General features: G+C 41.6%; 1 protein-coding gene across 2 annotated transcripts; it reads right to left on the bottom strand.

Annotated features, from left to right (window-relative positions):
* Positions 1–254: 254 nt before the first annotated feature.
* On the bottom strand, positions 255–12,476 carry p47 (NSFL1 cofactor p47). 2 transcript variants are annotated; one of them, XM_080283224.1, is made up of 9 exons: positions 12,362–12,476; positions 9,519–9,655; positions 7,404–7,568; positions 6,792–6,898; positions 6,379–6,523; positions 5,694–5,831; positions 3,968–4,121; positions 1,648–1,871; positions 255–1,451 (listed from the first exon to the last, which is right to left on the bottom strand). In XM_080283224.1, the coding sequence occupies exons 1-8, from the start codon at positions 12,470–12,472 to the stop codon at positions 1,656–1,658; spliced, it is 1,173 nt and encodes a 390-aa protein (XP_080139350.1). In that variant the 5' UTR covers positions 12,473–12,476; the 3' UTR covers positions 255–1,451; positions 1,648–1,655. The 2 variants fall into 2 exon arrangements, with proteins under 2 accessions (XP_080139350.1, XP_080139349.1); XM_080283223.1 differs by having other exon boundaries at positions 255–1,871.
* Positions 12,477–13,470: the final 994 nt, after the last annotated feature.

Below are 13,470 nucleotides of genomic sequence, written 5' to 3'. Positions count from 1 at the left end.
CGGATACATGTGTATGAAGCTACAAAACATGGTGAATGTTTCTGGCGTATCCAATAGAGCCAGGATTCTGGGGCTTGAATATTGAGTGAATTGAAGTGTGGCCCGTTGGATTGGGCAAATTTGGACTGTCTGGACATTGCTACCCCTCACCCTGCCCTAGGGTGGGAAAGGAGGTCTGGATGATGATGATGATATGATGACATGACTATTACCGTACTTAGATGGAAATCATGTGGAAGGTGGAAAATTCAAGCTGAATAAACGGTACGGTTTAATATGAATATAAAGTGAGCATGAGATTTTTTGTGATAACTAAACTTCCGGTATACAGTATATGAAACTCTGTGGGAACATAATATACTGGCAGAAAACCAACTTCACACAAATATGTAGAAAAAGGAAAAATTCATTAACCCCTTCACACCCAGGTCTCTCCTTTGATATATAAAAATAAAATCGTCTGTTGTTAGTCATACAATTATAAAAAATAAATTAATAATCCCAATTAATTAGTAGACAAGGATATGAAACAATTATCTACAAAATGTTGCTCATATTCATTAAAATTGTCTGATGATAACCAAATTACAATGAATATACGTTCTGGGCGTCAAGGGGTTAATTAACAATGAACAAATTCTTTATACTATATAACCTGAATACATCTTCACTACTAGGATTATTCTGATTTTTAATTCAATACATGAACAATTTGCAAGTACATGTACTCTTTTTAAATGTTTATAACCACACCATTTTTTCTTCACTATATGTGCATTCAAAAATTCCTACAGTTCAACACAACCCAAGCTACCACTGCTCTGTCACAACTTCACTGTACCCTAATGTAAATGAATGCCATACTCTTCGCCTGAGGTGCTGAGTAATGAAAGGGCAAACTAGCCAAAAGCTGAGTTTGTGAAAATGAGCTCTGAAGTTAGGACATTTCAAGCCCACAAATTTTGAATAATCTGATTCAATGCAGATTCTCAGTATGGTAAAGGCAAATTAACCAAACCATTCATCATCATCCTTGCCATACAACTGAGCATAAGTACTGGAAAACAGTAATACAAAATCGCATTTATCCTGCGATGATGAATTTGCCCTTGCTTTTTCCAATGCCTCATATATCACTGGATTTGTAGCCCATGGAATACAAACACCACACTTACTGATTTTGGTTCCTATCAGAATGTCCTTATATAACTATCCTAACCCTTCTGGAGGTTTTCATTTGTTTACAAGTGAGCCATAAGTTACCTTATGGTAGTCCTCCAAGCTGCCTCAACTCCTGCTACCTCTACCTATACAAAAGGAAGGGCACCAAAGGATGATCACAAACTGAAGCTCAAACTTAGGATGGCTGCAGGCAGAAAGGAGACTGGAAGCTTTTCAAAACTGGCTAGTTCAATGCTTGTCTTCTTGTTCAAGCATATACAGTTGATGATCTGAAAGTATTATTCTTATGCACTGTTTTCAGATTAAACACACTATAATGATTTATACACCACTGTATATTGGTGTATAAATCATTATACAGATGCTTTCTAACTAATGAGGATCTGGTTCTGTGCCAGCATAGCTCAAACTTTATTCAACACACAGTTCAGTCTAACATATTAAGGTAGCTCTCCTTAAACCTACCTTGGCTATTATTTGTTCTTAACTACAACTGCAGAGTTCAGTAGCTTGGCATCAGCCAAGGTTTTACTTGTATCTGTCAACTCAGCATAAGGAAAGGTGGTCATCAGGGCAAAGTCCACTGACTGCAAGTTAGGTCGGGCATTCAGAAGGAATTGCCTCAGATCACCCACTGTGTGTGTGTGGTTCAGCCGCACTGGTAACCTTGAGCCATCAGGAAGCCGCAGCTGAAGGAAAGAAATCAAAATCAGACTGCATGTTCATTATTTGTTCTCATTTATATCATACCCTGTGATCACAGTCCTAACATATTATGTGTTTGTATGATAAATGGTGAAATGGAGTAATCATCATCAATCTCCTCAACTGCCAAGTTTCCATTAACTGTCACTGATAAACTGAAGACTCATATTTGTATTGATGGTGCTCACACAACTATACACAAACTGTTGTTGATGTGGCCCCAGGATCATCTGAACATGTACCCAGTAAACTGCAGACTGCCCTCCACCTGCAGTCCACCATCCTACTACTGGAGGATTGGTAGGGAACTCAGGGATGTCTGTACAGTCACATGTTACTTAGTATTGGTGCCACCACTATACAAAAATAAGAAGTATATATCATACATCCATAAAAACACTACATGGTTGAAATTAGCATTTTTTTTCACACCAAAGCCATTATAATTTACCTGGTGCATAAATTAATTAGTGCACATTTTTCATCATGGAATTTTGAGATCGGTGTGCAGTCTAAATTTAAGCTTACAAGGAAATTATTTTAACACAATGTTTTATCTGACACATCGTAATCGTATAATTGTTCCTCTGTACAAAGGAAAAGGGGAGAGAGAAGTATGTGGTAACCATAGGGGCATTTGCCTTCTTAGTGTGACTGGTAAAATATATGGTAGAATACTCATTGATAGGGTTAGGCATATGACAGAGGAGCTAGTTGGAGAAGAACAAGGGGGATTTAGGAAGGGAAAAGGGTGTGTAGATCAGATATTTGTTCTAAGATGTTTAGTGGAGAAGTATTTAGAGAAGGGAAGGAAAGTGTATGCTGCCTTCATGGACTTGGAGAAAGCTTATGACAGAATAGATAGGCAAGGTATGTGGAAGGTATTAAGAATATATGGAGTGGAGGGGAAATTTTTGAGTGCTGTAAAGAGTATGTACGAGGGAGCTAGGGCTACGGTGCGAGTGGATGGTGAGCTGAGTGAGTTCTTTGATCTCAATGTGGGACTAAAACAGGGGTGTGTGATGTCTCCATGGCTGTTTAATATATATATGGATGGGGTTGTAAAGGAGGTGCAAGGTAGGGCAGTGGATGTGGGGCTGGCCCTAATGAATGAGGGTGAGATTTGGAAGATTCCGGTGTTGCTGTTTGCTGATGATACAGTATTGTTGAGTGAAGATGAATGGGAGTTGCAAGGTTTGGTGAATGAATTTGGGACAGTGTGTAGGAGGAGGAAGCTGAAAGTTAATGTAAACAAAAGTAAAGTTATGGTGTTTGAGAGGAATGAAGTCACGGAGTGTGCAGTGAGGTTGGATGGTGAGGATATGGAGAATGTGAGTGCATTCAAGTACTGTACTTGGGTAGTGTGATGAGTAAGGATGGAACTTTGGGGGATGAAGTACGTGAAAGGGTACAGCAGGGAAGGAAGGTTGTTGGTACACTGAAAGCAGTGATGAGAAATAGGGAGGTGAGTATGGAAGTTAAGAAGTCACTGCATGATAGTATTGTGATCCCTACCCTGACGTATGGAAGCGAGGCATGGACCTTGCAAGAGGGGAACAAGTCAAGAGTAAGAGCAGTGGAAATGAGTTATTTGAGAGGAGCATGTGGAGTGACATGGAGGGACAGGTTGACGAATGAAGAAGTGAAGGAACGTTGTGGGGTAGATGTGGATGTGGTTGAGAAGATTAGGAGAAATACACTGAGGTGGTTTGGACATGTGGAGAGAATGAAGAATGAAAGACTGACTAAGAGGGTGTATGTAGGTGAGGTGGAGGGAGGGAGAGGGAAGGGTAGACCGAGAATGAGGTGGAGGGATGGAGCTGAGAGGTATATGAGGGAGGGGGGAGTGAGTTGGGGGGAGGGTAGTCAAATGGTGGGTGACAGAGTGACTTGGAGGCGTTTTGTCTGCGGCCACCCTTTTCGGGATTAGGGCGTCGGGCTATAGATAGATAGATAGACAGATAGATCGTAATCGTACCCAGGCATTTTGATTTTTTTTTTCCCACCCTACTCCAGAACTTTCATGAATATCTGTTTCCTATCCTATCAAATCTATAAAGCTGAAGTAGCATGCACTGACCTGGATGGTGGTGGTCGCCTCATCTGAGTTAACTGCAAGAGTATCTTGTGCACTCCTCTCCTGCCCCTTAAGGTCTGATGTAGCTGAAGGGAAGTTGCTGGCTCCATCTACTGTCTCAGAGGGCTGACTATGACTCACCACTGTTGGAGCTGGGCTGTATTAAACAGTAAGACTCATAAACACAGCTGTCTACTATAATATACTGGAACCCTGTCCACTTGTGGGGCAGGGCTGAATAAATTAAGGTAAGGTATGACTGGTAACCATACCTACTATACTCAATCCACTATTAGGGCTGGGTTGTACAAGAGGGTAAAACTGATAAATATATCTACTACACAACACCACATCCACTGAGAGAGATTGGGGGATATAATAGGGTAAGACTGGTAAACAACTATTTTATTGTTTATAATGGCTCCAATGCTTGCATGGGTCGGCCTTAGTCACTTACTGGTGGCTCTCCATGCTGCTCGATCTCTGGCAACCTCCCTTTTCTGTTCCATAACCCTGAGATGACCTCGTCCCAGGACCTTTTTGGTCGGCCTCTCACAACCTACTCCCGATGTTCACACTTCTCACCTTCCACACCCAAATGTCATCCTCCATCCTCTCAAGAAGCCCCCATCATCTCAATCTACCCCTCCTTATCAAAACACCAATACATTCCAGTCCCATCCTTCTTTTCAACTCTTCAATTGTAATCTAGCTCCCCCGAGCCTCACACACAAGAATGCACAATACATCCATCTAATCATGGTAATTTCTGTATGTTCAAGCCTATGAATATCCTCTTCCTTTACTGTCCAGATCTCATTATCATACAGCATTACACTCCTAACACATGCCACATAGCTACAAAGATTCTTTAGCATGGAGGAAGAACCCTCTCAATGTGTGGAGAGGCAACAGCTCTCTGAACTTCCTCCAACCACTCCTTACCAAGACCAGAGCTAGCTCCAGCCACACCTCCAGCACGTAACACGTTCCCCGTATAACAAAACTCCAAACACTCACGAGTCTCTCCTGCATGATCAATCCTTTCATGCCTGACAATCTCTACATGCTCTCCCTGATAATAAACAGTTTCCTTGGCTACAGGAAATCATATGACTTGTTCCTCAGAGTAATAAATAAAACCTGGAAATCTTTCATAAACATACTACTGGTGAGTTCCCTGTTGAAAGGACACACGTCAAGAGTGAAAGCAGTGGAAATGAGTTATTTGAGAAGACCATGTGGAGTTATGAAGAGACAGACAGGTAACACTGCAGTATTAACATTAATGAGACTGAAAATATTAACAGAAATACTCCGAGATGGTTTGGCCCTGTGACGAGGATGGAGAATGAAAGACTGACAAGAAAAGTGTACTGGTAGGTGAGATACATGGAGGGAATGAGAGGGAGACTAACGATGAGATGAAGGATTAAGGTGGAGATATGAGACGGCGTGGAGGTGTGAGATGAAGGAAGGGCACACAAATGGCAGAGGGCAGTTGATTTGTTTGTGGCCACTCCTTACAGGATTATGGTGTCTGGTTATTGATACAGACAGAGAGAGTTCCCAGAAGGAAGTATGAGATCAGCAGGATGGATTACACCAAATATTAACTATTACGGCACTGCAAAATTCACAGTGCATAATCATCATTATTCCCAGTATTTCACACCTACTGACAGAGTAGGAAAAAATTTACATAAAATTCATTAATCCTGTGCCTGACCTTCCAAGCGTGTGTCCAGAGCCAGAGAATGGTTTGAGTGCCTGTTTGGGTGGTATGTAGTCTTCATGGCGATGGTCAGCCATGTTGATGTACACTTCCCCACCTCGTGCCTCTCGCACCAGCTCAAATGGCACCTCACTGTCAACATTAATACAAAAAGGTAAGCAAATACAAAGAGCATTATCATCACCCAATCTGGTACTGCATGACATGAGCAACACAAAAATACAGTTTCCAATTACATTAGAAATTAATTAATTAATCACACATGGCACAAATTATGATCTTTAATGATATGTTAGACCACACACTATGTAAAGTTAAAGAAGAAATGATGTAACAGTATTAAATGCTGCACAGTGCTATCATGTGATCAGCACCAGTGTCCCAAATATTCTATAGACAAACTTTGCCTATTTCTTTTTCCAACTTTACCTCCCTACATGTTCAACCTTGCCTTTCTTAACTTACCCTACTTGCCCTTCCTTCCTATTAACTACATTTCTCCTGGCTTGTCAACTTTCCCCAATCTGTCTCACTAAATTTAATTTCTCACATATACAGTATCCTGCACTGTCTCCCAACTTATCCTGTCTCTCACTTTTACCCTACTTATCCTTTCTCTTTATCATATCCTGCCTCTCTCATTCACCATCACTCTCCCTTCCCTTATCTTAACACTTACCTACGCCTGATGGAGTTAAGAAATCGTGCATTGGCTGGGTCATCATAAGCTCTAAGTGGCCCATCATCTACTGTGAAGCCTGTCCTCCACATCTTGAGTGACACATCCCTTGGACGTTCCACTCGGGTAGAAGTGTCAGGAATGACTGCAAATAAGTGGACAAAGGGCTTGAGGTTGACATAAATTTCTTGTGTATTATAACAGCAGCGGTTGTTGCTGTGGTCCTAGACTAATCTTCGTATGAACTCAGCAAAATGATGCCACAATGTGATGGTGTCCCTCCCCAACACATATAACAAGTGTAATAGAAATGTACCAAAACTACAGCTTAATATGGGGGGGGGGGGAGTCATTTTATATTAGGCAAAACTAAGGCACTATGGATTTTAAACAGCAAGAAGTCAATATCTCACCCTCTGTGTCATCACTTGTCTCTCCCAAGCGGTAACCAGTGCCACCAAAGCTGATCTTCTTTTGTTTCTTGCCCTCTTTTCCACTCTCCAGAACCTCTGCACCATGCCTGAGGTTAAATTGCTTACATATATTCTCGTATCTTACTTGAACTAACCCCACAGAAACAGATGTTACCCCAAAAGGCTGTAAATTTTACCAATCCACTATTTTTTATCATCATCTGGACCTCCTTTACCACCCTAGGGCAGGGTAAGGAGTAGCAATGCCCAGACAGCACAAGCCTGCCCAATCCAATGGGCAATGCTTCCAATCACTCATCAATCAAGCCCCCAGAATCCAGCCTCTATCTGATACATCAAAAATTTTCACCACATTCTGTAGCTGCACATAAACATATCCAATAGAGTCAGTTTTTTTATTAACAGAATATAAAATGGCATCCAGAGTAGGTGAACTATCCAAAATTATCGAATGGCTAAATGCTAGATACTCAATATGGTATTAATATGGTAATATCAATAAAAATGGTAATTCACACATAAATCAGAGCTGTGAACAAAGCAAACAAGGAACAAGATAATTCACCTGCCAGGTGTGAAAACAGAACTTACTCTTTGGCAGACTTGAATAATTTTGCCACCACATCTCCCTTCTTCCTGGGTGGGCCGAGTACCTGCTGGCCTGAATGTTCTGACCCACCAGCATAAAAGGCCTGGCCCTCCTCCCCCTCACCCTCACTGCTGTCACTGTCATGGTCCATCATGTTGACGATGGCTCTGCAAAGAAGAGTATGGTGCAGTTAACCCCTTCATTCTGAGGAAACCCATAAGAGAAACACTCAATGCACAATAAGGACCAAGGACTTAATACTGCTGAAGATACCTAACATTCTGCACCTTACAGGGCATTCTGATGCCTTACATTCCAAATCAGAAGATAATACACGAAAAAGAAAAAAAGTACCGGTATATTATCTATTGCTTTAACCCTTTAACCGCGGGTGTCATTCCAGAATGACATTGCAAAAACTGGACCAAACCGCGGGTGTCATTCTCGAATGTTTGTGAATATTTGGAATACCCTGTGTTTTTTCCGTGCGCCAATTGTTTCAAGGGAGAGTAACTAATAAGTTCTTTCACTCCAGCCGACCCCCACCTCCCTCCTCCCCCCCCTGGGGCCCCCACCTCCCACCCCCTGGGCCCCCCACCCCACCCCGGACCAAACACGCATCAGTATCTGTCCAGCTGTGTGAGTGACAACACTGCTGATGTGGCAGTGAAGTGCAGGCAATTACAGTGCCTTTTACCTGCCTCAGTGAACACAGAGTGGGTGTTTATCGTATGTGCAGTGTTCATGTATGTTTATAGTATTATTATCAGAATGAGGTTGGCATTTGCTAATGGTGTGTGAGCGAAAAATAGTGATTACAACACCGCTGATGTGGCAGTGAAGTGCGGGTAATTACAGTGCCTTTTACCTGCCTCAGTGAACACAGAGTGGGTGTTTATCGTATGTGCAGTGTTCATATATGTTTATAGTATTATTATCAGAATGAGGTTGGCATTTGGTAATGATGTATGAGCGAAGGTAATGGTGTGTGAGCGAAAAATAGTGATTTTAGATCGCTCACTTCTAATGGCACTGCCCATCCAGTGATAGTCAAGGAAATCATGAAACCTACATCATTGCAAAGCCGAAGGTTAGTACTTTCTAATGGTACCTTATTTTTCGCTCTAGATTTATTCTGTGCAGAGTTATAAAGGTTTACAGTTTGTTTACATTTTGGTCGAAACCCTCGCGGGAGAGGCCAGTCGGGGCAAAACAATGCCCGCAGTTAAAGGGTTAATATTCATTCCAATGGAAGATTACTCAGTGTCAGCCTGAGATCCCCAGTGATCCTGACAAATTCATCGCAAACCATGGAACACTAACTTCCAAATTACAAGTCATATTTTATGTTATTTTATATACACTCATGCAATGAACTGATATTCCCACGCGGCTGAAAGTGCCTCACTACAGTACGGCATGAGGAACAGTGTGGAGATTTGGTTCCTAGGATGAAGCCGGATTTGCGTCTCTCTATCCAAATAACAGAGGCATCTCAGTAGGCTCCACGTCATCCCGTTATCTGGTTATATGGTTACCATCCAGTGTTATACATGGTTCCCTGAGTTATATGAAACCATTTGGCTTGTCACGCAGTGTACAACTACAGGAAGTGGAAAGAAGAGTAATAAATAGTGATGGGAAGGATGGGAAAAATAGGACAAGAGGAGAAATGAGCAAAAGAAAGAATGACGACGGTGAGGGAAAATGTAGGCAGCGCTACATCACGTGAGAGGAAGATGGGTGCCCCTACTTACCATGAATATTCCAGATGAGGGAAAGTGACTCTACCATTGGAAATATGAAGAAAATTTTTAAGATCTGGGTGAGTCTGAATCTAAGGATATACAGTACAGTACTTATTCCCAAAGACAGTTGTAAACAATTGGAATGGGCTACCTGAAAGGCTGATAAATGAAGACACAGTGGAAAAAGTTGAAGCAAAATTTTACAATTTTTGGAAAAACCAAGAGCAAATAATTTACTATTGGGTACACATCCTCCAGGTGCAGCCATTGTCCAAGTAGAGAAGAGGTTGTTGAACTGGAGTCACAGCAGGCTTAAGCCTCTTCCAGAGGGACATCTGTGAATACCTTGCCCTGCTTCGTGTTACTTACTTCTGCAGTGCTGAGGGCTGTGATGCTGGCCGCTGTGGAGTGCTTGGAGCTCCTTCTGCCTCTGGTCGTTCACCCAGAGCCTCGTTGTCTCTTCCCCCCTCTTCCTCTCCCTCTTCGTAGAAGCTGCTCAAGGCCGACTGGTGAAAATTTAACTTGTTAATGCAACAGAAGACAAAAGTACTTCACAGAATATCTGCATGTCTACTGAGGAGCTGTATCACTGACTGTGCTAAGCAATTACCTACAGTATACATCAGTCAAAACTTCCTAGTTCAAAATTTCCACAGTTGCCTCCTGAGAAAAAGAAACGAAGGTTACATAAAAAAAAAAAAAACTAATCCAGTGCTGCCCCATGAGATGCACAGGAGCCTGGGGCTAGGCAAGCTGGTCCTGACATTTAAGATTAGAGTGACCAGCCTCACTCATCCACGAGTGGCTTTATGTGAGCAATAAACCCCAACCACCCCTTGGATATAAACCTGCACTGACTCAATCCAATTGGAGCACCCTAATTACCCACTAAACCACCAGGGGCCATAATTTGGTTATATGGTTACCACCCAGCATTGTAAATAGTTTCCTGATGTACAGGGAACCAATTGCCTTGTCACTTAGTGTAGAGCCACCCATAGACAGAAGGATGAGAAAAGAATGAAGGAAAGAAAGACAGAGGAGGAAGGAAGGGAAGAAGAAAGGAAGAGAGGAAAAGACAGGCACCTGAGAGCAGCACTACCTCGAGTGAGTGCCCCTCTGTTAAATATGACAACCAAAACTAACTTTAAAAATTATGTTACCATACTTCTCTTACCATCCACAACCTACTCAAGTACCATACTGAATCTCTTTACTAACTGCATTCTTTCCCTCACCTGGCTGGCTACCCTACTACAATTAACAGTATGGCTCGGTAGGAATCTGCTTTTCAAGAAGTAGGGCAGCCCATACCTGCTGGGACGCCAGCCCCGTTTCCAATATACATCATCATCAGAATAGACTATTGATTAGAGGCTGAGTTTTGTGCCATATGCACGGTAGTTGCACTACTTGAAGGACTTCGAATTAAGAGTCATAGTTATTCAATATAGTCGAACAGGATGTGACCTAGTTGTGAGTAGGACTTTTTAAATGATGCAGCTGAGTCAGCGCTAACAGCAGGATACCTTTATTTTCATTTTTTAGTTTTTATAAAATCATTGTCTTGTCATTACAATTTTCATCATTCATTCATTGCCAGTCGCCATGTATCCCAAACGGGGTGGCCAAGGGCTTAGAGTTAATTATTTTACAGGGAGGGGCACTAATCCTTCACCAACCCCACTTGACACGTAGGGATGCCAACAGCATCTGGTGTTCCCAGGCGGTCACCCATCCTAGTACTAACCAGACCCAACGTTGCTTTAATGTACAAAATCTTAATGGTTCTGGAATAAGATATTAGTATTGTTTTAATCCAAAAATCAATCTGATTAATTGGTGAGTATTCTACATTTATATCTTCTCACCTGTGTGAACATCTTTCCTTCAATGACATTTACCTTGGAAATCAATAATTATGTAGAGGTAATCTTCACGGAGACATGGGACCACCTATTTTGTATTTTATTATTATTTTCTTCTGTACCAATGCCCTTCCTATGATTATTTTCTGAGTGTGCTTTTAAGTTTTATATATTTTTAATTTCTTTGGTGAACAGCAAATAAAAAGCAATCTTTGTTTACAGTCCCCAATGGCGCTGAAGATTGATAAATGCCATCCTGTGTGCCGGAGACAGACAGACATCTTCTTAAAATGCCATGTTTAGCACAAAATTACCCTTCCCAGTGCTGATTTATCAACACTTAAATTCATGCAACAACCCAACCACATTTAACCAAGCCTAACCTTATCTAACCTAATTTATCCTAGCTTAATCCAACTTCTCTTAACCTATCAGTAATCTATTTTATCCTAACCTAGCCAAACTTATCCTTGCCTAACCTATCCCTTATTTTCCTTGTTTCTTAATGGATCCTCTAGATACTTGAAATGCACTTTTGTACACCTTCATTAAGCCTCTGAATCCATCCAAGGGCAGATCAAATTTTATACAGATATTTAAAGAGGCAGTTCCATATGTCCTTGAAGTGCGCTGACATTGATACGACACTGCATTTTCAGATCTATCCACTTGGCAATCTGAATGTCATGTGATTTACTGAAGGCAATCACCGACTGAGCTACTGCCTGGAATCTCAGTTTTGCCAAGGCCTAAATGAGCAACAAGAGTCCTCCCACTCCTGCTTTTGTATTTCAGGAATGTGACTGACAGGCCAAAGATAAGATGGAGGGGAGAGATATATGAGAGAGGGGTGTGTGAATTGGGAGTGGGACAGTGAAATGGCAGGGGACAGGGTGATGTGGAGGCAATTTGTTTGTGGCCACCCTGTATAAGTGATTGAGGTGTCTGGCAATGTAGATAGACTGACAGATAGGGTAAGGTTAATTTTTATTCATTAGGACTAAATTGCTGAGTCCAGGAAGAGGGCATATCTATAAAAAAAAAAAAAAAAAATGGTATATTCAATGGGAAATAATTGTTAAAATCACATGAAAAGAGAAAACCCAGATTTATCCCTAAATCGTGTACGGCCTGAAACGAATAAAAAAAGGACTTAATGCAACTGTGAGAAATATTAGCAAATACTGACATTTATGTTACAGATGTGCTATTCTCACAAAGCAACACATGATAATGGTCATGCCGCCACATGAAAAACATGAATGGAAAATGACAGGCGAGTTTATCCGCATATTTGTTAGTTCCTCATAGGAACACACCATTAGACTTCACTAGCATACTAACCTCCAAATTCCATGCAGCAGACTCTAAAAAGAACCTGGCTCGCTCTGTATCGACGCCTGAAATTGCAGTGAACTGAGCTACCAGTTGAGTCTGGCTTTCCTCGTCCGCCATGATGATGAAATGACAGCGACTATTTGTGAACAATTTCCAAACTGAAATACTTCGCCACTAGTTCTAGATAATGAATTATGATTAACAAAGCTAAATTAATTAAATCAGTAACAAAGACATATAACATGTTCAACCCACAGCGAATATTATTTAATAAATTCTCCTCGTGAACATTAGAAATGGTGCACAGGTGACGATATACCACGACGGCGAAGAATCCAATCTATGTTTTGAAGGTATTCATACAATGTTGCCAGAAATAACTTTTCCACAAACCACTTTTCCCACATATGATTGGGGTGAGGTAAGGTCCAAATTCAGGTCTAACTGTGGGCGATCAACCCGTCTGGTGGATGAGCGGGAAGGAAGGAATAATGAAGAATTAGCACCAAACCATAACATGGGTATATGGCACTGTAGGAGTAAAGAAAAATAAAGACCGGAATAAACACGGATTTATTAAGAATCTGAAATTGAAATATTTATTGTTGTAAAAGATTATACATTAAAAGAAGTGGTAGGACAGAAGTGCAGACTAAGACTGGAGGCAAAAAGGACCCTTTTAGTCGCCCTTAGGACAAGCAGGGAGAGGGGAAATATTCCTCTCCCCCCCCCCCTCCCCAGGAGGGAATTCCAGACCCATTAATCACTGGAAAGCAGCTGTTCCTCCTGATCCCGGAAGCCGTCCTGTGCAGTGAACCTTGTTACCGACAGTGACGGCGCCTCGCTACAGCGAGATGCAGGGAAATGTTACAAATGTATGGAAGTTTGTTCCTAGGAGGTTGCCGGATTTGCGTCTCTCCACCGGGTTAACTGGGGCACCATAATAGGATCCAGGGCCAGGTTTGGGCATAAACTAAACAGGCTACAGCTTAGGGCCCTACAGTCTGGAGGGACCTCTCAAAATAGATCTAAAAAGATTTATTTATTACGATATGTTTATGATTTAACCTAAATAACCACTCTGCACGGATTGGTTATGCATCTTGGCAGCATTC

Source organism: Coenobita brevimanus, chromosome 96 (assembly GCF_032717465.1).
Source record: "Coenobita brevimanus isolate Jiangsu-jjx chromosome 96, ASM3271746v2, whole genome shotgun sequence".
Classification (NCBI taxonomy): Eukaryota; Metazoa; Arthropoda; class Malacostraca; order Decapoda; family Coenobitidae; genus Coenobita; species Coenobita brevimanus.
Note: the sequence above shows the minus strand (reverse complement) of the source record. Positions and strands in the feature narration are given on the sequence as shown.